The 26,895-nt window shown below is 39.9% G+C and overlaps 1 protein-coding gene across 1 annotated transcript in view; it reads left to right on the top strand.

The window, feature by feature from the left end:
• The first annotated feature begins 416 nt into the window (after positions 1-416).
• Positions 417-26,895, top strand: part of LOC126416903 (serine/threonine-protein phosphatase 2A 65 kDa regulatory subunit A alpha isoform-like) — a 165,273-nt gene continuing 138,794 nt past the window's right edge. The window contains exons 1-6 of the mRNA XM_050084786.1: positions 417-482; positions 1,341-1,545; positions 1,658-1,815; positions 1,904-2,062; positions 2,445-2,593; positions 9,265-9,364. Of these exons, the coding sequence (XP_049940743.1) occupies positions 417-482; positions 1,341-1,545; positions 1,658-1,815; positions 1,904-2,062; positions 2,445-2,593; positions 9,265-9,364 (837 nt within the window). The remainder of the gene's footprint in view (positions 483-1,340; positions 1,546-1,657; positions 1,816-1,903; positions 2,063-2,444; positions 2,594-9,264; positions 9,365-26,895) is intronic.

Here is a 26,895-nt window from a genome sequence, read left to right on the forward strand (position 1 = left end):
CGATGATGGTATCTAAATTTTCCTTCCTAGAAGTCGATATATACCTGCATAATGGTACAAAAATTCTTTGGGCCATATATCTTTTACTCTTCGCCTCTTAGTAAACACAATGAGAAGTTATTGGTTTCGCTATCATTTGCAGACGACTTACTATCGACAATAACGCCAACACGTGTCACGATCCTCTCTGAATATATGAAGATTTACAATTATTATTCGAATTCCTAAGAGGCATCGCAATTTTTTTTTGTTGATATCTACGAGTCACGCGCCATTCAACAGATACTGATACGGCCGTTTGCATTTCGTAGATGTTTCGGAGCTTGTTCCGGAGTTTGCTGTGCAAGAAAGGAGGATGCTGCCTCTGGGTGTTCCTCAGGCGTAGGCAGCCCTTCTATGAGGATGACGATGACGAGATGATCTGCGACCCGGGCATGAACATCGCGATGTCGCATTGGTGCGGTGCCTCGCTACCTGAAGAGGTATGTCACACCACTAGCGCAACAACGGTCATTCTGAGATTACCTTCTGCAGTTACGCATTATATTAAGGTCACGTTTGCTGTAAGACGCAATATATTCTCTCCCCTATTCATATTTTTAAATTAGAAATTAAAATTAAATTCCGAAGAAAATATTTGCTAGTCGCATTTCACTCTCATACTCGAATATTCCAGAAGTGTAGGCTATGTTGCACTCCCCACACAGGCGCACATTTTAGAGCACCTGGTAAACGGTAGGGCTATCTTCCGGGGTAACTGTCGTAGAAAGGTCATACACGATGATTAAAGTTCTTCACTACGATTCCTTTCAGGCAGGTGTTCTCACATCGTTATTTTATCAGACAGTCCATGCAAATTACAGAGCTCGCTGAATCACATACTTAGAAATTTATAAGATAATGCACCAATTCATTACGAAGGGTAACAATAAATCATGACTGTATAAATACAGTAATAGATACGCGGAATTAAAATAATTTCAGTCAGCATCTGGGATCATGATAATGCATATATGTAACAAACAGCTCATAACTATTAACAACAGTGAAGTAGGCCCAACATGCTCTTAGCAGATAAACTTTCGGAGTTTTTTGGAAACATTCTATTAACACGTTGTGGAACAAGTTAAGGGCGACCAAAACTAAAATTAGAACAAATTATCACTAAACTGGGTACTGAATTTGGTGTTCCAAAGACCAAGTTGGTTTTCATTGTAAATGACAGTCAGTATTTGCTCAAGAGCATGGGGTTTAACTGGATTTTCAGAATTATATACAGATGTTCTCAAACATTCTGTTTTTCAGTATTTGTTTTTCTTAACGTCCCGTTTATTTTTCAGGCTCCCACTTGGTATGAGTGTACTCTTGGAGAAGTATACGAGCACAAATCAACCATCAGTTACGGTGCTGACGTAACACATCCGAACTATCGGGACACGGTTGCGAATATAGAGAAGCTAGTGGCAGAAGAAAGGAGTACGTCTCGGCTACTGGCTTGCAAGGACCTATGCGCCATTTATGGACGAGTTACTCCCACAGTAAAAGGTAATTAATCAAATCTGAAGAACTGTATACTTGAAGCTTATTGGAAAAGAAACCTCTGTGGCCAACTATCATTTTGAAACGAATTTGATTTTCGTATTTTGTTTGATTGCAGAGTACCTAGGTGCACTGTTTCATCGTCTGTGTGAGGATGAAGATATGCTAGTGCGAAGAATGGCACTGTCCATGTTGCCTGCTATAGCTGAAGACGCTGATGTCCAGTTTTTTGCTTCTCATGTAGTGCCCATTTTCGAGAAGGCCCTGGAAGATAAGGTACATAAAGGCAATTTCTTATCAACTTACGCTCATTAACTAGTACACATAGCGAATCAGTTTTTATAACTTCCGTTTATTTTTACAGATTGGTCTTCACTTGGAGGCGACACAGGCTTTAATCGCTTTGCTTAAAGCTAAGAAACTATCTGATGATGTATACAGACATCTTCTGCCAGTTCTGTATAAATACGCAGAGGATTCATATTGGCAAGTTCGGTTCTTAATTGCCAACAGCATTAATGATGTAAGTATGTTAAATATTTGTTTTCCTTAGTGTTGGATACGTACTTATAATCTATATAATACTTCTTAGTGTTACTAAGGGACACTCGTAACCGCATTGTTAAGTTACAACTATTCAAATTCGGTTCAGGTAAATCTTCTTAGATACGTAGTGCACTCAGCTAAGTTGTGATACTTGAAAGAAGGAAGTGTATTTCTTTCCATTTGTGAGCAGGGATACCTGCGTATGTAGAGTAGTTTCTATATGAACTGACATATTGGCAATGCACCTGATACTGCAGAACATTTTTACAATTTTGTTCTAACAGTTTATCTCGTTAGCACATAATGATACGTTTATAAAATTATGTGGTTACTACAATCTTGTTTTTCATCTTTTATAGATTCACAACTCTGTGAGTTCATTTATCCTGCAATCAAGCTGCTTCTCACTGATGCTGAAGTTCTCAACGGACGCAGAATCAAGAGTGCGCTCTGCAGCAGATCGCTGGTTTCAAGGATGTTTCAATTTTTTGGCTACATCAAGTGAAGTGTAGGTGTCCTAAACCATATTCGGACGAACAGTTGCAAATTCGTAGCAGTGATATTTCCGAGTTAACGCCACATCACAGCCTGTCATGTTGGGCCCAGTTTACTAAAGCACAAGTGAACAACTCTAAATGGTTTATTCTGAAAAATTTTGGCAATAAAACACATTTAAGGCACCTACAGTGGAATGTTTTATTGTAGAAAATAGCAGTAGTTCGCAATCCATAATTGACAAGACGTTAACCGTTATTCTCGTATTCAGTTAATAATTTACGCTTTCCAAGATATATTTTATTCCGGGGCCAAGTTTACTACTTCTTCTCCATCATGAATTGGACCCTCAATTTTCTTCCATTCTCAAAACAACGTTTACATAAAGACCAACCAATTTGCATCCCGCCACTCACCCCCCCCCCCCCCCCCACTGCCACACACACATACGCCCACGCACTAACAAACACACAGACACACACACACAAACTCTGACAAGAATTTGATACTGTTTCCATCTTCACATAAAAGGCAAAAAAAGACAAAAAAATATCTAGAGTAGAATGTACTTGCTTCACCATTTTCAGTATTTTCAGCACTTGTAGAAGTCAAGGAGTGAGGAGGATACACTCCACTATGTTATGTTATTAACGCCTGTTGTACTTATTAGGTTTATGTGATACCGATGAACGCAGACTCACCATCAGCTACGGTCAAAGACTTTCAAAGTTATGTATCCAGATAGGAAATGAGTATTAATGACTTGTAATAACAACAACACTGAATCTTTTCATTACAACTTAATGAGAAGATAGGAAACAGCGAAATGCCATAAAATGCAGTGCCAGGATATCGTTCACGTACCGGCCGAAACTAGTAGAAAATCAAATTTTTGACAGCCGCTGATAACGTAACTCTATAACTATATCTTTGGTGAAACGTATTGCAGTTGTGGAGCACCAAATTGTGAAAATATTCTTAGGTTTATACACCATAATGCACAAAATTGTGTGTTCTCGTGACCGCAAACTTTCACAAATGCAGAAGACAAACTATGCTAGATCCTCCTTAAAAAACAAAAGGAGTATACGTTTGAAACGGTGTGCGATGGATTATTTGCGGGAATAGTTGTTGGCGAAAGCATATGGAATTTGCCTACAGGTGGTAATGCTGGGAGTGAGTAACTGATATTTAATTTCGGCAGCTGAATATGAATATCATGGCACCTAACATGGAACTTCTTGTAATAGCGTTTTCTGGATAGTTTTAAATCTACAGGGTGGAAAGTATTTAAACCTACAAACTCTGGGAGGTTGTAGGGGACATCGAAACAAATATTTTTCCGTAATATCATTTTCCTATGAGGATTATTTATAACGGTGTAGGCCGTATTACGCTTTTCAGTTGTTAGACGCCGTATTACGATCTTCAGTTGTTAGAGGGCGTATTACGGTCTTCAGTTGTATGCAAGTGGTGTCCACCAGTGTAGTAGTGCATTGTCTCCACGTCGTTACTCTGTATCTGGATGTGGCCAGGTATGCAGCAAAACATCACCCCCTTGCCACGGTGTTGGATCTGCTGCAACGAGTCGTGGATGAGCTGAATCAGACGATCTATTGCATACATTTTGTGAAGTGCTGGTAGTTCACTGAGCAAGTCGGAACGGACAAGAAACCTTGTATAGTGATGTCTGTGAATCCCCTCCAGTGCCATAAGAATGCCATGTCAGTCAGAATCATAATTTGTAAATTGTTCCGGAAGACGCACTTTGAGAACCCCATCAGGCAAAACAGCAGAATACCTGAGAATATTCTCTTGCTGGAACCCATCAGCACAAATAACGATAAAATCGTGGTTCATACTTAAAATGGACGAAAACAGAGTTGTAAAAACATAATCTTAGTACAAGTTTTCTTATACCATGTCAATTTAAAATCACTTTGGGCCTCTGAAGACACCAACGCTTTTCCATTCTTGTCTGTGTATTTGGAGGTCTGATAGATCCATATCCTTGAGACAGTCGGTAGTACATATCCCAAATGGCTTGGTTGCATGGGGCCGATTCCTGAACAGCCGTTCAGTGGTGGCTTCGACCACTACACTAAATGCCACTGACTGAGGTGACGCTGAGATTTTCAGTGCCTGTCGAGCCAAAAGGATACATCGTCGAATTCAGAGTGGTCGTTCACCAGCAGCATGTCCTCTGCGCATTTTCAGTAGTACCAACACGATTACCCGTTCAAATCTCACTTTTTGTATCGTTCACCATCAGAGTCACCCTCCATTTAACGAAACCTACAACAACAGTAGGGCCCACAAACACCGCCCTTCCTATAACAAGGCCAATACAATGATCTGATACTATCATAACACTAGCCTCCAACATTATCCGCCGAATTCTCGCTCCAAGTAACACTTGATACTTACCACTTTACTCATGAAAAATACTGTTTTGTGCATTTCCTTGTGTACTATTTGATCAATATTTACCTAGGAACTTTGCATTGAATTTTTCGTAAGAGTGTTAGGATTCTTCTGCTCCAATTCTCCAAGACGGAGCACCCAATTCCCTATTCCGTTCTGCTAGTAACACAACCTTTCTCCTGTCGTCCCAGTTTTCTGGTAACACTTCGTTAAACTATTTTTTAAAAAGCTTTAGGATATAATTTCCCCTTTGCAGTGAAACCATTGAAAGTACATACCTTCAAGTAGTGGTCTTCATTGTGAAAATTTCTCCTATTTTTACTCACAATAATAAAATAATATTTTTTATTTGCAATTCATTCTCTTGGCAAGGGTGTCAGTGCCTCTAGCAGTAACATCACTGACCTCCTGCTGAATAAGAGCTACTTTATCGGACTCAGACACCTCTTTTATATTATTTCTTACAAAATTTTGAGCTGAACCCATACTGTTAGAAAAAGTACTTCCATTTTCACATATTTTAGTTTAAATCTAGAGATTACGACATAGTGTCTCTCAATCTATTTACCAAAATTATTGTCTAAAGTTCTGATTCCGTCAGCGAGACTCTTCATACATTTGCTGTTTCCACTATCGTCACCTCATCAGCAGTGCTTCTACGATATAATTCTTTGGTTACTTTGTTCCATTCCTTCAGTTTCGCCTATTTTTCGTCTACGTCACTGAACTATTTGTTAGAATCTGTAATATGTGTCACTAATAAGTCATTTGTCTCTTTGTTAGTTTCCTGAATGGTTTTTCTTATTTCATCAAATTTTTGATTAATTTCGCTAAGAGATATTTTATTTGTTTCACTCATTCATTTTATTTTAGTAGATTAATCCCTAAAAGATGTTGTATTTGCATCTATCATTCCTCTCACATAATTCAGAAAATATTGCAAGAATGCCCTGGAAATCTATTTCCCATTTTATTTTTTATTAGTTTCTTTTCCTGTACTAACAACCTGAGTACTTGCTTCAATAGTATGTCTTGTAGCATCCACAATTGCTGTTAATTTGGATACATTCTCACTAATAATTTCCTGAGTAGCCCGTTGCCCTCTGATAAATCATCCGGTAGGCTCACAGTCCAATGAGCCATTATCTGCTCCTCATTTACCGTTATTTCATGAATTTCTATTTCCTATATTCATACTAGATACCTTAGCGGAGTATAAGTCACTAATTCTTTCATCAGAGTCTTCATTTCCTTGACTGATACTCAGTTCCACTTGTTCTACAGAGTTATTCATTCTGATTTCTTGCCTTATTCTTCCACTACTAGGTATTATACCCTCCTATACTACAAACTTATTCTATACACGCTCTTACAGGAGATGTGAAATTTGACTTACTTTAGATAACTTTCCGCATTCTCCACAAGTTGTAGCTGCTTGAAGAAAGGGCATTTCTATACAAGAGAAGTCCTGAAGCATCAAATATAGGCTTTAAATTGAGGAAGAAATTTCTGAGAATGTACGTTGGGGCCGCAGTATTCTATGTTAGTGAAACAGGGACTGTGGGGAAAATTGAACAGAAGAGGACAGAAGCATTTGAGAAGTGATTCTACTGATGAACGTTGAAAATTAAGTGGACTGATAAGGTACGGAATGAAGAGGTTCTCCGCAGAATCGCCGAGGAAAGTAACATATACAAAACACTGACAAGCAGAATAGACAGGATGATATTACGTATGTTACATTTTCCATGCTATTTTGGGGATCTATATGGAGTAAAACTCAAGGAAAACACACAGCAAGACGGAAAAAATAGTCCCAGGATGCCAATAAAATGCGTTTTTCTGCCAACACAGTAATGCAGTAACAATTCGGTGAAATGAAACTGTTTCTTTCTCGAAGTTAAAAAGTTCCGAGAGCATGGTAAAGTCTATTAATATAAATGAGCAGTATCTGAATACGTCCTATTACCGAGTCTCACACACCGCTTGGTACGCAGATGAATCCTCTTGCTTAAATCGTAACAGTTCGTAGCCCTTCGTACATCTTACCAAGTTAACAATATTCATTTTGTAACTCAATAAAAAGAGGATAGTTAAATTCGAGAAATTTTTACTGATGCTCGTATCACTCTTTCGAATGCTGATTATATGGAAGTTCAGACGAGTAAAGTTGACACATTGTAATTTCTACTGTGGATAGTGGTTTTTCGACTCGTTTACAGCATGTGTTGGTAATCAAGTGACAAACAGTTGTTGGCAAGCACATAAATTTCAGATCTTAGGATTGTGCTTGTATTAAACGCGATGGAACAAATAATTTTCAATATTGTGGAATAATAAAAATCGTAATGGGTAAAGTAAATTTACATTGCAAACATTCGACTTTCCTAATGTGTGCAAATCTGCACATAAGTAGCACGTAGTTGGCGGGCATATCGCACTTACCAAATGGATCTCCTTTCAACTTAAGTGACACTGAAAAGAGACGTGTCTTGCTATCGTTACTGAGAAGGGTTAGCAGAGTGCTTTGAAACTGAATCGTAGAGAAATGGATAAACTGCATTTATTATTATTCAACTCTTTGAATGCTGGTACAAGGATGTTTACATGCTAAGCAACTGCAGACAAGAAGACAACGAAAAGAAGTGATGACCAAAGATAGAACGTAAATTGTGCCTTACTAATTTCGAACAGAATGTGATAATCCCCATCTGGAATGGCTGCACGAATACAAGGTAATACAAAGAGAAAAAACAGATTCAGTTGTTTATTACAAACTATAAGCAACGGAAACGAATTGTGTATGTCGCTAGATACAGGTGGGTTCGAAGTGCTATGTTCACAGAGATACTATACCATACACTTAACACGAGCACCATACAATTCTCGAGAAACACCGAAACGGTGATCCGTTCCATTCTACACACGAATCAGTAGGTCCCAGTTTACTGAATCGACAGCTTCAACAATTCCATTTCTCAGCTCTTGAAGAGTAGCTATTACATGTGGGACAAAGACTCTGTCTTCTATGTACTCCCACAGAAGAAAGTTGCAAGGCGTAAGGTTTGGTGACCTGGGAGACCAAAACCGATTACCTAGATTTTGTTGTTCACCTCTTCCAATCTAACGCAGTGGGATAGTGTTACTAAGATAACGCAGCGCTTCAAAGTGAAAGTGGTTTGCGGGGGGAAGGAGGAGGGGGGAGGGTGCGGTCATGGATAAAAATGAAGTCATTGCAATCTTCGTGCTTTGTACCTACGTATGACATTTCTATCACAGTTCCCTCCTAAAAAAAGAAAAGTCCATAAACTTTGTGATCGGAAACGGCATAAACGCACACAGATTTGGTGAGTCTTTGTCATGTTCGTTGATGACAGCAGGATTAGGTGACCTCTAAATTCTGACACAGTGGCGACTGACTTTACTCTACAGATGACACGTCTATTCGTCCGAAGAGATAAGTCGTTCGGAAAAAGTGTTCTCTCCCAAATCCTGGAGACACAAAATGCAAAATTCGTACCTCCTGTTATGTCCCCTGGGGCGCAGTTGCTGCAGTAACCGCAACTTGTATGGCTCCATATGCTTTCGTCGTTTCAGAACACACCACACTATTGTTTGTGGATGTTGAAGTTCTTGCTCGTCTTGTGGACTTCCGAGTACTTCGTGTGGACGCGTCTCGGATACCTGCGAAGTTTTCATAAAGCATGCATCGGCAACCTGTGCTCTTACCACTGCACATGCAAACAGCTTCCAAGAATTTTGTATGCCAATCATATATCTGCTTGTGCGGGGGTGCCTTCTTACGAAATGGATGAGCGTTGCACTTGAACGACGGATTGATTTCAGGATAATTTCAAGACACAAAAGGATTTGTATTGTGGTGCGGCTTGCATTTTACTACAAACAAACAACAGCGCAGCTGTGTCAAAACTTTGAACCTTCCTCAATCAAGTGATATGCGCATGTTTTTCTATCTAATGTAGTTTGTATGTAATAAAACAACTTCAAATGGCTCTAACCTCTAATCTGAGGTCATTAGTCCCCTAGACTTAGAACTACTTAAACCTAACTAAACTAAGGACAGCACTCACATTCATGCCCGAGGCAGTAGTAGCAGACTGAAGCGCCTAGAACCGTTCGGCCACAAAGGCCGGCAAAAAAAAAATTGTAATCTGTCCTTACTTCCTGAATCATTCCGTATACACAATATCTGTATTTGACACTGAATTTTTACTTCCAATTTGTGTACTAAATTTACAGGTTAACTGTACAGCTTTATTTTCGTACTGAAGCATTGGTGATCAGTATGCTCATCCTAGCACCAGTTATATCAACAGATAACAGATGGCATGCATATGAAGTAAGTGGCTTTCTGCCGACTCATTGGTCAACCCTCAAACGCACGTTCAGAATATCTGACGTGTTAGGTATTGCTCTGCAATTTCGGAAAGACTCGCCAACGTGCTATTCCACTCTATGACGTCAAAAACACTTTCAACGCTCAACGCTCAGATACACGTCGTTGTTCCGACGACTTCCTGTACGCCAGGTAGACAAGCACAATAGAACGGCGATTCCCTGTTGTCGGGATATAACATTCCTGCCAGTGCTGTCATTATCTGCTCTACTTGGCAACGTCAGGTACCGCTAGAGTTTTACGTGTTTTCTGATCCTTTCCGCTTATGAGTCGTGAGGTAGGCCACAGTTCTTCCAAGTTTGGTGAGACAACGTTTGTCTATATTGCCTTCGCTATGTCGGGGAGTAATTTACCACATAACAAAATCATGCATATCCTTATGAATAGTAGTGAAAAAGACGGTAGTGCTACTTGGGACCTTCCTTCGGACGGAGATCCCGATGTGTCAGGATTTACTCTTGATTCTTCAACATCATGAGGAAGTTTGCCAGAAGACTTTTCTTCTGAAATTGAAAAACGAAGATGAATTGGTACACCCAACTTGCTCACGAAAAAACAGAAAAAAGTATGTTTCTTTGAATAATCATCCTGTGACGAAACGCCATCATTTCGTGAACACCTTTAGCGATACAAGTCAGCGATTCAGTAAATCATTTAGACTTTTTTTATACTTATGTCGTTTGAATTTGTTTCTGCCATTTGTGTGGCGATAAATAATACTTACACATTTCTTATCGAAAAAATGACGACAGTACCTAACAGGTTGTCACCGTGGAAGAATAAAGAGCCCGCAGAATTTTATTTCTTCTTGGCATGTTTCCCGTTAACGCCAAGAACTAAAATGTTAGAAGTGAATAAATTTTCGTCAGGCAGATTCTTTCCTTCAAACACCAACATTTTCACACTTAATGTCGAGAGTCCAGTGCATACCAATTTTGCGTTTATAGTACTTTAGTGACAATTCGGCAGTATCTCATGATATTCTTGTGGAAATACGTCTCATTGTACAGCACAAAACAAACACCCTCCGAACTGATATTGAAGGTCCAACGGTAGCGACGGCTGTTGTGTGATCTTCGGCCCTTAGGCGTCACCGAATGCGTAGAGGCATGTTCTCAGCACACCGTTCTCCGGGAGAAGTTTTCGCGACCGGTGAAGCAACGCCTCAGTCAAGTGGATCCTCAGTTGGCCTCGCCAGGGCTGAGTGCTCTCCACCTGCCAGCAGCACTCGGTAGACCGGGACAGTGACCCAATAAAGTGCTGGCCAAGTCCGAAAGCGCTTAACTCCGGTTATCTGACTGGATCCACTGTTACCACGACGGCAAGACCTTTGGCGAGTGTAGAGTACACAAAGAAGAAATTCTGTGAGACCGTAGCCCTTTTCAAAAATTTAGTAACAGATGGAGGTCTGCTATTTTTCAAAGGAAGCGTTCGATTTAAGCAGTATATATGAAAGAGGCGTAGACGATTAGGTATTAAAAGTTTCGTTCTTTTTTATATACAAAGCGATTATATTCTAGATTATACGGTCTGAACTAGTTCCGCCGCGGAAATCGAATGCGGAAATGCTGACTACGGAAAATCAGACGATGTTGTTGTGACTTTGTTATTGCCATACATCAACAAAGGTTATTCCGTTTATTTGGACATGGACTATTCGAGCCGCAAATTATTCCTATGGTGCCATAAGAAATACACCAGTGCCATTGGAATAGTACGGAAAAACAGGAAATATTTACCACTGTTGCCTCATAACTGAAAAAAGGGAGATAAAATGTCCTGTAGAACACTGTTGGCTCTACAATGGATGGACAACAAAGACGTCTGGACGTTTAAAAAAAATGGTTCAAATGGCTCTGAGCACTATGGGACTCAACTGCTGAGGTCATTAGTCCCCTAGAACTTAGAACTAGTTAAACCTAACTAACCTAAAGACATCACAAACATCCATGCCCGAGGCAGGATTCGAACCTGCGACCGTAGCGGTCTTGCGGTTCCAGACTGCAGCGCCCTTAACCGCACGGCCACTTCGGCCGGCCTGGACGTTTAAAAGCGTACATGGACCAGACTGTGTTGAAACTGAGGCGAAGGAACATAAAACGGGCCAAAATAAACTGAAACTGACTTGTGTAGTGAGCTAAATAAGTCAATGACTGCTGTTGATAAGACTGACATGATGTTAAGTTCTGTTCAGTGCATTCGAAGGACTATGAAGTGGCACGAGATAATACCATTCCTTTCTGACTGACTTTCGTTGCTGAATTCAATAACAATATTTGAAATAAAAAAGAAACAGAAAAAACCACTCGTGTAAAACCCGAGATACCACAGACAACAAAGCTGGGAACTCCTTTTCATGTGCAAAACAGGGGAGGACGTTACCCAGGATTCCTTGTAGCAACGTAATAAAAGGAAACTCCTCAGAGACGCTTTGCAGCATATGCTGCTAATTCATAGTGAAAAATGACACGCATACCACGCAAAAAGTGTGGTGTTGCCCTTTGCATGATGCCATTTTTTCTAAAAAAATATCACACACTAAGGAAATATTACGTGGTTTCAGTAAGTATGTATATTTCAAGAAAAGGAAAGTAAAAACAATAAAAATAAAGAAAATGAAAAAAATTAAAGGAAATTTTTAATTCAGTCAGAGGCAGGCCAAAACCTGCATCAAAAATGAGGATGGGAAACCATAATACGAAATAGGGCCGAACCGGGCAAACGGAAAAAGAAAACAACTAGCCGGAAGCAGGTACAATCTCACTGTCGAATTTTTGTTAGAGACTCGAGTTTTGGCTTTAATAACAAACTATCCAATAGGCTTACCACAAACTGAGTTCTACCAAAATTTTCCTTGTTTGGTTCTGTGTCAGACTATAAGAGACAAAAACATGTGTGTGAAATATTATGGGACTTAACTGCTAAGGTCATCAGTCCGTAAGCTTACACACTACTTAACCTAAATTATCCTAAGGACAAACACACACACCCGTGCCAGAGGGAGGACTCGAACATCCGCCGGGACCAGCCGTACAGTCCACGACTGCAGCGCCTTAGACCACTCGGCTAACTACGAGCAGCTATAAGAGACAATTTGTTTTTAAAGTTCAATAACGATTATTAATGGTTACAGTAAGAATTGCTTGTCCGATTCTCGGGCGTCTTCGTTACGAACCGCTCACTTAACTATGTGTCTTAAAACACATTTGTCCGATGTTAATGAAATTGTATTGAGTTATAGGCAAATATATTGGTAGAGCGAATCTCCAGTTACCGATTGTTTCAATAAAAAATACAAAAATTTTTGCCATTTTTCTAAATAATCTATTTCCTCAGCCGGGGATAAATGTACAACGAAGTGTGACGTAGTTTGGATGTTCTCTTTCGCGGTTATAAGAAGCTGCTTCCACTGTCACCTTTCAGTGTGATACTGACTTTATAAAGCGAAGAGTGCTTCTAATGGTGATGAGATGCACTACTTGATTGGGCTGTGTGTCTATTATTTTAGTGTGAGTACTGTGCCCATTGGAACAATAGTTTTCTGCGACAGAGTATGGAGCTACTTACGCTAATGGTCTGAGAGCTGTTGCAGTGGCACCCCAGATTGTTCCTGTTAACTTCTGGAGCATGGTTTTGTGAGTTTTGATTTCAGCTGCCGTATTTCGGAGATAGATTCTGTATGTCAAAGGCCTGTCTAGGTTCATACCTACGTATTTTGAAGCGTTGCAACATTGGTGAGTTTTATCTCAAAAAATGATAGTAGCTTTGTAGTTTGTATGTTTATTTCATAGGTGAAAAGTTAATGTAACGGTCGTTTGATAATTTGGCTGGAGAGACTTATGTTTGAAGTATTCGTCCACCCTCTTCAGGTCTGATGTTAGCGTTGCTTCAGTTTCCCTAAAACTTTGATGCTGAGTGGGCAGAGCAATATCAGCAACATTAGCAAATTTTCTGGGAATTGTTACTGAGAGGTCGTATGCATACAATGAGTGGGGCTAAAACAGAACCTTGTAGGATACCATCATTTATTTTGTGAAAACACATCACTACTGTAAGAAATTCATTTCCCTATCCAATTTTTAAGAAATTAGTTTAGTTTCAATTTTTTTTACTGATATTCACCTCACAACCTCTTGTAAATAGCTCATGCAATTATTAAATTGACCTTCCAACTTCTTTAATGTCACTGGAAAAAATACGTCAGTGCGGAAAGTCAAATGTGTCATGCATTACTGCTAAACTTGAATTTCCGCTCGGCATTTCTCTTTTAAATACCTTAGTGCTTGCTTACTGCATAGAATGAGTAAGGTGGAGGGCAGACTACAAATAACTCTGTCTGACTTCTTTCCCAATTCTTCCTCCCTCGATGTTATTTTACTTGATTTGATTTATGAAGAGAGACATAAACAACAGTGCTCTCTGCCGATTTCTGCCTGCACCAAAACTTGTAGAGTTTCACTCCCTGTGATTCCAGTAAAGCCAATCGGTACCCTTCATAAGTGGCAGGAGATCCTTTATTAGTTTCTCACTAGACACGGTTAATTCATGTTGTTTTTCACCCTCCAGAGTTTCACACTGGAAGATTAGATGTGGTGCAATTTCATCCTTCTCACCACATTGTCTACACTTATGGTGTTCTTTATACCCATCGTTTGTAGTTGTTTCTGAAAGTTAGCATGGCCAGTAATGAGTCCTAACACGATTTTAATCTGTTTTCTGTTCCGGTTCAGGATTATAGAACTTCTCCTGAAACATGGCGTCAATATCATTAGTCTTCCATGGTTTTCGTTTTTGGAGAGTAGTCTCACATTTCATGTGATGCCTATAAATCGTGTTACATACTTCTGATTTTACACTCACTTTAGTGATAGTTAAGACAGGTTCCGGTCCAATAAACAGAGTCGTCGCGCCTGTCCTGTCCCAAGCTGTCAGCTTGTTCATTGTAATTAATCACTGAGTGACCAGAAACCCACAGCAGGTTTACCCTTTTGTTTTCCCCCACCCTTCTAGCATCTACACAAATTATTCTCCGCGCACTCCCTGATAGCGCGTAATTCCATCTGGAATACTGTGACCAGCATCCATAGAGATACCGCTCTCGCTAGTCTAGTACGTACCTCGTACCCTTCAGTCCCAGCATATATGTTTTCGGCTCGTCAGTAAACCAGACTACGTCTCCTGTTGTTGTGTAGCGGTTCATTCTCGACTGCTTCCTTCTTCCAACTGTTACATTTAAATGTTTATTGAAGCAACTGGAAATTATTGTATGGTCATGCCATATTTCCATTCCTATATTTACTACACTCTCTTTATTGGTGTGAGATTCTGAACACCTAAAGGAATAATCCAGTTATTTCCCATCATTGACCCTGGGATGCATGGTGTTGAAACTTGAATACATAAGCAGTGCCTGCGAGGCCATATCCTCATTTTAAATTGTTGTCTTTGCATACACTCATTTTTCGGAGTTGGATTTATTTGCTTAAAATTTGTTTAGTTATTGAAATGTTACAAAGTTGTACTAAGAGAATCTCGTGACCCCGAGTAATATCGCATTAATTTTTTAAAATTGCTCTAAAAATTTAATTTTTTCAGTTGCAACTACTTACATGCAACTGCCGCAAATAATTATATTAATGAACTAATCAGTTCTACATGCGATATTAGTTTTTAAGTTCAGTTCCTTGAACTACAGCGTCCTTATTTTGCACAGTAACAGGAATTATAAACTACTGTTGCTGTTGTTGTGGTCTTCTGTCCGAAAACTTGGTTGATGTACCTCTCCACCCTACACTATCCTGTCCGAGCCTCTCCATCTCTGAACCTACATCTTTCTGAATCTTCTTACTGTGCTCATCTCCCGGTCTCACTCGACGATTTTTGCGTTCCACTCTTCCCTCTAATACTCACGTTTTGATCTCTTGATGTCTCAGAGAGCGTCCTATCAACCTATCCCACTTTCGGTCAAGTTGTGCCACAAATTTGTCGTCTAACCAATTCTTTTCAGTACTTCCTCATTAGTTACATGATTGCCCCATCAAATCTTTAGCATTATTCTGTAGCACCACATTTGAAAAGCTTTTTACGTTTTTATCTAAACTGTTTATCGCCCATTTTTCACTTCCATACATGACTTCTTTTCATAAGGTACCTTCAGGAAAGGTTTCTTAACACTTAAATTTATATTTGATGTTAACAAATTTCTCTTTTTCGGAAAGACTTTTCTTGCTAATGTCAGTCTACATTCATTTTATATCATCTCTACTTCGAGCATCATCATTTATTTTGCTGGCCAAATAACAAGACTCATATACTAGTTTCAGTGTCTCGCTTCGTAACCTGACTTCCTCAGCATAACCAGCATTAGTTCGACGACATGCCATTATTCTTGTACTTTGCTTTTGTTGATGTTCATCTTATATGCTCCTTCAAGACACTGTCCATTCCATTTAACTGATCTTCCAAGTACTTTGCTGCCTATGACAGAATTACAATGTCATCGGCAAACCTCACCGTTTTTACTTCTTTTCCCTGAACTATTCCATATGTTTCTTTGGTTTCCTAAACTGCTTGTTCAATGTACGCATCGAATAACGTCGGGAATAGGCTACACCCCTGTCTCACTTTCTTTTTCAACTACTGCCTGTCTTTCATGCGCCTCCACCTTCATAACTGCGTCTGTTCTCTGTATACGTTGTGCCGGCCGGAGTGTCCGCGCGGTTCTAGGCGCTACAGTCTGGAACCGCGTAATCGCTACGGTCGCATTTTCGAATCCTGCCTCGGGCATGGATGTGTGTGATGTCCTTAGGTTAGTTAGGTTTAATTAGTTCTAAGTTGTAGGCGACTGATGACCTTAGAAGTTAAGTCGCATAGTGCTCAGAGCCATTTTGAACCTAGTGAAATATGCTTCTAAATCTTTACACTTGTCACCTAGAAGTTTCTGATTAGCATATGTGCACTTCCTATGAGTCTCAGTTTTTAAACCTTTGTACTCCATTTCGTCTGCTTCATTTGCAGCATTTTTAAATTTCCTCCATTCGTCAGTTAAATCAATATCTGTTATGTTATTCAAGGATTTCCTCTAGGTCTTGTATTTTTACCTATTTTATTCCGTTCCTCCTTCACTATTTTATCTCAAATAGCTACCCATTCGTCTTCTCCTGTATTCCCTTTCGCTGTTGTAGTTAACCGTTCCCTAAGGCTCCCTCTGAAACTTTCAAGAACTTCTGGTTCCTTCAACTTATGCAGAGCTCCCATCCACTCAATTTTCTATGTTTTTCCAATTTCTTCGGTTTTAATGTAAAGTTCATGGCCAATAAAGTTTGGTCAGAGTCCACATATGCACCTGGAAATTCAAAATCTGGTTCCTAAATCTCTGTATGACCGTTACATAATCGATCTGAAACCCTCAGACGTCTCCAGGACACTTCCACTTATACACCCTCCTTTTATGTTTCCTAAACCAACTGTCAGCGATGATTAAATTATGCTCAGTGCAAAATTCTACCAGCAGATTTCCTCCTTCATTCCTTTCCCCTAGTCCATATTCACCACCTATTTTTTCTTTTGTTCGTTTTCCTAGTATCGAATTACAGTCCTTGATCACATTTAAATTTTCGTTCCTTTTAACTATCTGAATAATTGCTTTTATTTCATCGCAAATTTCTTCAATCTCTACATCAGCTGCGGAGCTAGACGGCATGCAAACTTGTACTGCTGCGGTGAGCGTGGCCTTGGTGTCTATATTGGCTATGATAAACTTTCGCTACGCTGTTCATAGTAGCTTACCCGCATTCCTGTTTTCTTATTCATTATTAAACTTATTCCTGAATTGCCCCTATTTGACCCTGTATTTGTGAACCCGTGTTCACCTGACAAGAAGTCCTGTTCCTTCTGCTGCCTAACATCACTAGTTTCCAGTATATATAACTTTAATCTGTCCATTTCCCTTTATAAATTTTCTAACCAACGTGCTCCGATCCATAGAATGCCTATCATATTTCTTCTGATGATGTCATCCTCCAGAGTAGTTCCTGCCCTGTGGTCCGAATTGGGGACTATTTTATCCAAGAGGACGCCATCACCAGGTAACAATATTTTAGAGCTGCGTGTCATCTGGAAAAATTATGGCTGTAGTTTGCCCTTGCTTGCACTCGTTCGCAGTACCAGCACAGCAAGGTCGTTTTCGTTGATGTTGCAAGACCAGATCTGTCAATCACCCAGGCTATTGCCCCTGCAACTACTGAAAAGGCCCCTCTTCATGAAACCTCTCAAGAGACACCCTTCCGTTGTTGTTGTACCTACCGTACGATTATCTGTATCCCTGACGCAAGCAAGACGCCCAACAGACGACAAGCTCCAGTGTTCATGGGGGAATTATAAACTATATTTTCACAAATAATTATTATACATTTATCGTAAAAGTTGAATTTCTCTTAGTTTACAAAATTTTTGAAACGAGAAGCGCGAAGACTGCCATTATGTTCATTACAGGGTTCGTTCCCACATTCCATACCTATCACGCTGATGTTTCTATATTATATGAACAATATCTGCACCTTTTTCTCTTTCCTGATGGAACTAAATGGTTCAGCGGTAAGACACCTTCTTGCACACATCTGTACACGGAATCAGCTGTTTTCTTTGAGAGTTTATGGATCCCAATTCGAGCTCCATTAGTGACCTTGCCGTTTCCTCTCCAAAACTCTTAGCAATAAACTGTATGTCGAATGTTGGACAAAAACTAAATTTTCACTTTTCATTGCTGCGACGTCCATCGAATTCATCCACAATGGGAATGGCAGTCTACTTGTCTGTTTCTTGCAGGTACAATATCGAATCTTATGTTGTCTTGATCTATGGAGACTTTACGGAGTTACAGCACATTCTTATAAGGTTTCTCTTTGCGTGAGTTTCATCTACGTCTCTGTCGTGACGCATTTTGCTAATGTAAAACACAGTTTTTGTTATTTTCTTCTTCTGTTTCATTTTGCGAACATAACTCAGCACTGTAATTCGATACCTGAAGCAAAATAACGAGGAGTACCTTGCTCTTGCCCTGGACGACTTCATTTCACGGAGTATTTCTGGTTTATTTTGTTTGATTGTACCCACCACCAAAATTTCCTTCTGAAACACCTTTCTATCAGCTGGATACTAGTGAAGCAGCTGTCAACAGTAATAGTTCTGTATGATGCTTCTACGCTCTTAGCAAGATCTACCACCATATTCAAAGCAAATTCTTTTGAATTGGTTCACGTGCCTTCCTTCCTGTGTTCACAATTCGGTCTAAAGAATAAGCACACGCAGCAGATAATCAGGATTTTTTGTGCCATACTTAGCGGGTTTAGTAAGCATGTACTGGAGAGAGCCTCATTTTCCAGGGAATGGGAGTAACTGCTCGTCAACTGTGAGCGAATCATTAGGAATCATTGTGTTCCTGCATTTGTCAAGAAACAGTTCCCATACATAACGAACAGCTGCATGTTTTTTGTCTACAGACTGAGCTCCACAGGGCACCTGCCATCGAATTTTATTATTCTCCATATATCCTGGAATCTGCTTACTGACACTGTGTCCTTATATGTAGGATATGTGTTTTCACTCAAGAGAATAGGGACATTCCAACTCTTCTCAAGATTAGGACTAGTTACTCAGGGAGATCGCCTGTTATTCCTGAGGCTGCTTTTATGACACGTCTTCCCATATGCCATGCACCCCTCGGCGTGTATCGCATCACACCTTTGGCTAAGTGTCTGAGAAAATGAGAAAGGACTATGGGAGTGAATGGGGAGAGAGTGGACTATGTGGGATTATCTTCTTTCTCATCCACTGAGGCATATGTAGTGTGTAGATTCTGCCAGTAGATGTGCTACCGCCAGTATAGTCCTCAGCATCTAATGCAAGCCTCTCCACCTGTACAAACAGTACTTCTACAAGTCGGTGACCCCCGTAGAGGCTTTCTCCCTTATGTGCCCTACTCCTTTATTTGCAGACTGCTTTCTGTACAAGTTTTAAAGAAACCTTTGTTTCTAGTATTTTATTCCTATTAGTTTTACAAATTCGAAAAACCTGATTTCTAGCCGGCCGGGGTGGCCGAGCGGCTCTAGGCGCTACAGTTTGGAACCGCACGACCGCTGCAGTCGCAAGTTCAGATCCTACCTCGGGCATGGATGTGCGTGATGTCCTTAGGTTAGTTAGGTTTAAATAGATCTAAGTTCTAGCGGACTGATGACCCCAGATGTTAAGTCCCATAGTGCTCAGAGCCAAGCCTGATTCTCGTTAGCATTATTGAAAGCTTTTTATTATTCTAAAAATGCTGAAAATCCGTGTAAAAATTATTTTCACATCATTATGTCGAATCAAGAAGTCTACGTTCAATGTTGAAGTCGTCTCCATTATGAGCTAATAAGTTAACAATTTAAATCAATAACGTAATGCATCTTTATTCGTAAGATAATCACTGATATTTCTTTGTGGTGCTTAAAGCCTGTCTCCTCTGCTGATGGAGTTGGTTTAAAAACTCTGCGCTGTGTGTGTTTGTGGTTTAGTGTGGTATTAGAGACAGCGATGTTCCCCGCAGTAAGCGGCTCGGACCGCGCGGTGCTTCTGCAGATTACGGGGTATGCGGACGACTGGGCCCGCGTTTTGTGGCTGTAGTGCTTGGAAGCTTTCCAAATACTGCCGCTATAGGTCTCCACGCGCTATGGATGCAAGACAACACCAAAAGCGGCTAATGTCGAGGCTGCGAAGGTTCCCGTCTTCCGCCGTGCAGTGTTCATACACAAGCACACTGGAGAGGACAGGTAATTCAGAAAATAACACACTGATTCAGTGTAACACCGACTTTAACCTTCAAGTACAAGAGCTGTTTCTGGTAACGTAGAGTCACGTGTGGGGTCTAGAAGTACACCAACAGTGTTTAGGTGTGCTCACAAGTTATTACTGGAAATAACTTGAATATTTTCATATTTAAATAATGGAAGACAACGTATTTATTATTGTAGTCGTTTATTGTGCTTATATTAATCAGGCCAATCAGAAACTTCAAGCAATTTAAAAAAACATGTCATTTTGGTTTTCTGTTTATATAGATCAGTTAAAATCAACAAATACTAGCTTCTAAATAAATTTTTTTTTTAATTTGTACTTAATTGGATCATAAAATCATAGGAAAAATACAAAACAGAAAAAACCAGCAAGACAAAATTGACACCACATTATGTGCCTACAAAACCATTCGTTTCCTTTGGCTTCACAGGACAAACCAAAATTGATTGCCTTTGAATGAGGCTTACAAAGACATTGTTTGCAAGTGTTACATGTTAGAGAGCTCTTTTTGTCTTTCGACCTTGGGCAAATATAACATCTTCGCATTTTAGAAGTACTGGGACCTGGCTCATCTGCATTAGGTGTTGAAAACATTTGTCCTCTGCCAACCAATTTGCACATAATTTCCCGTACATCTTTGGCCACCTTTGGGTTACTTTCTAATCTGCTGCAAACGTATGGCTTTACAAGACTCATTGCAGTGGACTTTATGTATCATCTTCTGCTGACTTTTTTTATTTGTATTAGAACCGACCCTAAGAACATTTCCGTTAGCAAGAGAAATATTCAGCATTGCAGCAAAGATTGCATTCGGCCATCTTCTTGTTCTAAGTGAGCAATAGTAATTTGAGCATTTCAGATCCAAGGCATCAACTCCTCCCTTAGTCGCATTGTAAAAGTCTACAATTGCAGGTTTCTTCGATTGTTGACTTACAGACACTTCGTGATCCATGGAAGATAGTAAAACTACACTCTTATACTTCTTTGGAACGAACGATACCAAGGTCTTGTCCCGAACAAATCCAAATAGTCATGATTCAGTGGGTCTTCTTTTATCAGGCAAAAACTGACGAGGAATTTCTCGTTTGTTTTTTCGTACAGTACCCACGTATGTTAGTCCTCGTTTCAATAATTCGTCTACTAACTCAACAGACGTAAACCAACTGTCTCGAGTGATATTCCTATTAGTTCCATAAAATGGCTCTGCGAATCCTGAGTTGGCACTGCGAAAGGGATAATTCTGTGGGTAAGCGGTTTTCCAGAGCATATAAACGCATTACATAAGTAATGAGTTTTAGCATCGCAAATACACTGTATTTTCAGGCCATATTTTCCAGGTTTACTTTTGATAAACATTCTGAATGAGTACCTTCCCTCGAAATTTTACCAGCATTTCATCAACACATAAATATTCTGAACAAGAATAGTTGGCGCTACAATTGCTAATAAACTTCTCAAAAATTCCTAGTATGAAAGCCAGTTTATCTGCAGATTTTCTTTCTTCTCATGTGCTGATGTCATCAAAGATTACATTGAAATCTATGAATAAAAATATGTTTATCCCAATCACACCTCGAAAAATGTCTCTTCCAGCGAAATCAGTCGTCCATAGCGATCTAATATTTTCGTGATTTGACATGAATATCGGCGTAAACAGAAGTAATCCATGGTAGTAATCCAAGGTAAGCTCCTAACTCACAGCAATCAATGTTCTTGGCGTAATACGGCTGTAATAATGGAAGTGAATATTTGTCCTCAAGTTTTTTGTTGGTACAGTGCACGATAGTGTCAATCACATCATCGGTAAATAATAGTTCCCAACTCTCTACAGGCGACATTTCACGTTTACAAGCATCAGGTCCTTTCAGTCCTGCGCGTTCTCGTACAATATTGTGCTGTCGTACACGAGATGAATGTGGGCCAGATTTACTCCATTTGAATCTGTTCTTACCGTGAAAATAGTTCCCTGAGCTTTCTTCGTCTTCTTCACTAGAAGAAGAGTCATCACTTACTCCATCTCTGAACCAGGAAGGCGTTCACTGTGTATCGAATCATGATCACTGATGTCATCAACACCTTCATCTGGGTCATTTTGTTCTGCGTCTTCATCTTCTGTGTCACTGCCTTCTTGCAACAGTCGTGCAGTATCCTCATCACGAAGAAAGCGATTCATTGTTGTAAATATACTGAAATACGAGGAAATCACTGTATTACCATATTGTAAATAAATACTACGTAAAAGCACGCGTGGGTTCTACATGGTTCCCCAACAATGAAAAACAGGCGCTTACTGTTGCGAGAGCGCGGCGCACGCCCATCTATTGCAAGCGTCAGCTGCACACTGAGAATGCCTACAATGACGAGTCTGTAGCGCGACAACAATGGAAATTATAAACCCAAAATGTAGAATTTGGTCTGCTGAGACCCCACCCTTTTAGTTAAAGGTTAAACTTGATAACGTCCTCCATTTGCGGGGAAAAGAGAGTGTACTGGTTCCTTCAGGTACGTCATATACCGGTTTTTAAAAAATATGGATCAAAAGTAAAGAAAAGTTCGTATAACGATATTTCTATAAACCAATACCTGTTGCCATATGGGTCGATCTGTCTCCTCATTCCCCTCTCTCTGACGTAGGAGCAGGTTCAATAGACAGTGCCGCGTGTAGTTACCACGCATCCTGGCACATCCTTAGCTGTGAATCATGCACTCTGTCGAATACACCAGGCTTCATTCCCACTGCGTCACATACGAGTACATAGGTAACATACCCCTGTATCGTCTGGACATTATCTATGAGTTTGACTTACCCCAATATCTCTAACAGGGTAGGCCAGTGTAGAAATTTATATCTGAGCCAAATTTTGTTATTATCTTAAAATGTTTCTTGAATAGCCTGTTTTTAAAATTAATTGATGAAAAGTAAGCAATAAACGTTAAAATATGCACAAACTGCAAATATGCTCCATGACACGTCCGACCACTCGAATGCAACTGATGGAATACGGTAACACTTACCTGCAGAATAGAAGTCATGTTGATTTCGTATACTGTCACAGAGGACATTAATATCAGTTAAAATACTACCCTAAACCAGATTTATGTTCTTAATATGATTCTATTATGGTAAATAGTCTGAAAAACGCGCTTGTCTTGCGTCTACTTAATTTGTAATTTCGCTTGTTTTTTTTTTTTTTTATTCAAAGTAAAACGTGGTTGCTTGAAAATGACAAACAATCGTATTTATACGGAGAGAAATATTCTAAATGTAATTCCAGACGAGCAATAAACGCTACGATTTGTAAACGTACGCCAGTTAATCTATATAAACTAGTGAAAATGCGAGTGATTCGGCACAGACGTAAAAAAAGGAAGTTGCAACTTAAAACGCTTATTATGTCGAAACAAAACTTTTTAGGTGGCGTCGGGAACTATGACTAGTGAAACATACATGCAGTTACATTACACCTTATTGTAATTTGTGAGTAGTCGTTTTTTATATTGTATTACGTGGACATTTTGGGACAAATTTTTATTTCGATTTTTGTGCACGTTTGCATAACATCTTTGTTTCGAAAAAAAATAATTTTAATGCAGATTGCCTCCATTTTGTTAAAAACCATTGTTTCGGATATTTCTACTTATAACGTCATAAAATGTTCAAAGTAGGTTTTGAGATTTTGTTTTAGGTTGAAAATTGTGGCGATCAGAGCTCCCACCAACCGCCCTCGCACTCCGCGAATTGTTTTCGTCGACGTCATGTACTGTCATCAGGTTGCAAGTTCTTTACTTATAAAAAAAATTATATAATCTTAAGGGTGTTCAATAAATCCTCAAGTCGGCTTTCTATTTCCCTGTTATTTTATTGAAATGAGATCACGAATATCGGTATCGCTCGGGTCTACCCCCTTAATCGTACACATAGCCAGAATTCTAACGGATTCACATCCGCCAACAGGGATGCCATCCTACCAGACACCATCGAACCATCTATTACCCATGAACCGTTGGGATGATGTAGTGTCGCACGATGCATAGAAAGTAAGAGAGTGCTCGGTCCTGCCTAAACCTCAATCGTTGTCTTCCTGTAATGATAAAGTTTCCCAACAACACTGGTAATTCATCGCCCAGAAATTTGTGATACGCAGTACCTGCTTATCAGTTTCGTAACGTGTGTGCCCCTATTAGTTTGCCACCGACAGTTCCAGCCCATGCATTGACTCTTAGTTGTGTGTTCGAAAGCACACACTACTAATTATTGAAACGCACACCTTATTGTGATTCATAGGTGTACGAAAATACTCCAAATTTATTCGTTCATTGCGTTTCCTTTACATCAGCTGTATTAGGTGTAGATGTGCTACCTATAGCCTCGCGGTATTAGCCAAGCGATCTCAGGCGCTGGGGGCATGGGCTGTGCGGCTGGTCCCGGCGGAAGTTGGAGCCCTCCTTCGGGCATGGGTGTGTGTGTCTGTCCTTAAGATAATTTAGGTTAAGTATTGTGTAAGCTTAGGGACTGATGACCGTAGCAGTTAAGTCCCATAAGATTTCACACACATTTGAACATTTTTTTGTGGTACCTATTAGTGACATATGAAAATCAGTGCCGCAACGGTACTCGAATTCGAATATCTCTTTTATCGCGAGCGGTCTCGTTAACCACTTTGATTAACCGTGCACGTTCCCCGGACCGACCCTAACCTCACCAGGGCATGTTGTCTACTTCCTCCTGTCATAGCCCACCATATTCACCACCTAACGCTCGCTAACATTAGTAATTGGATTCCCGGGCTAGGGAGAACGAGACTATGAGGAATCGACACCATGCTGTTTTCGTCGTACGCCTGTATGTCACTAATATGTTGTACATCTGTACCTAATGCTGCTGATACAGAGAATTCGTAGTCAGCGAATGAACATAGTACAGCTGTGGATCACCATAAGTCTGTTCTTTCAGACATGCAAGTAAGTATCACTATCCTCGAAGGGCATACAACGGTAACGACAGGGTCTCGATTCCTGATTGTCTCGTTCTCCCTGGCACAGGAATCCAAGTTGGCGGTCATTAGGCGATGAATGTAGTGGACTATGGCATAATGAGGTGGAAAAATTACACAGCGAGGATTGGGTCGGTGTGGGGAGCGTGCGTGTAAAGCCCAAGTTTCTAAGGTGACTGCACCCCGAGTAGGTAGGACATCTGGGTTCGACTCCTGGTCTGGAACGAATTTTCATATATCACTAAAAGGTAATACATATATGGCAAACACAGATGATGTCAAACAACCAGTAGTGAATAAATTTCGAATCATACATTGCTATCCTGATACCTCGTATCAATGACTGTCCGAGGATGTGCATCTACTGTAGTGCCTTACTGTGTCTTACCTTATGGAAACGTCTCACAAGTAAATACTACAAATTCCTCCTCACAAGTAAAACAGCCCATAGCTGAATAGGTACTATCATAGGAATTTCTCCTAGTTCTGATTACCTCCGGTAGAAGCAAGTGACTATGAACACCACGAGTAGCTAACGCCACACGTTGATGACTACATTCAGTGAAGTATGCAAACCCCGTGGTGCACTCTCATACTTCAATACGTCAAATATGTAACCCACGTGCACTCTCCACGCACTGTGATGTCTACAGCTCGTAATAGAGGCAGCTCAATCTTCTCCTAAAACTGCCATAGAAATATCTGACATGGTGTTTAAAGGTCTGTATCGACATACTCGTCTGTCTAACTAAAAAGGCTGAACAACCTGATATCTCTCAGATATTTTACCACACAGTGTATGGGAATTACAGAGCCAAGTGATTAATGTATTTTGAATTTCATAAGATAATGCAGCACTATGAAGGATGATAATGAATCTTGACGGTCTAATTATTGTAATAGGAAATTATAGTTAAAATAATTTTAATTGTCTTCTGAGAGTAGATACACGATAACACGTGTAAGTTCCCATCAGTTTATAAATATTAACAACAGCAAAATATATACAAACCTATGTATTCAGCAGATTAACTTTCGAAGGTTTTTGGACACGTTCTATTGACACTTTATATGATACGTTAAGGCTTCCCGAAACTCAAATTAGACCAAGTTCTGTATAAACTGTACACATAGACTCTGTACTAATGACCAAGCTAGTTCGCATTGTCTATGATAGTCTGCAATGTTTCGGTATTTTAGTATTTATCTGCTGTTGTCAGTAGCATATAAAAGTTGTCATGTTTTATTTTTGAGTGTTGGTTTTTCTCGATATCTCGTTCCCTTTTCAGGAATCTATTTGGAATGAGAGCGATCATGGAGGAATATCTGAGCACAAATCATCGCCCAGTTACGTCAGTGAGGTAACAGATCACGACTATGACGACACTGTGGCAAATATGGGAAAGTCAGTGGCAGAAGAAATGAGTACGTCACGGCTATTGGCACGCAAGAATCAATGCACCATTTATGGAGGAGTTACTCGCAGAATTAAAGGTAGTCAATCAAATCTGCCGAAATGAATTTCTGAAGCTCATCGAAAAATAAACCTATGTAACCAACTATTTTATGAAAATCAAGTTTATTTTCACGCTTCTTTTCATTGCAGAACACCAGGTTAATATTTCCTCGTCTCTGTAAAGACGAGGATAT

This window comes from Schistocerca serialis, chromosome 8 (assembly GCF_023864345.2).
Source record: "Schistocerca serialis cubense isolate TAMUIC-IGC-003099 chromosome 8, iqSchSeri2.2, whole genome shotgun sequence".
NCBI lineage: Eukaryota > Metazoa > Arthropoda > Insecta > Orthoptera > Acrididae > Schistocerca > Schistocerca serialis.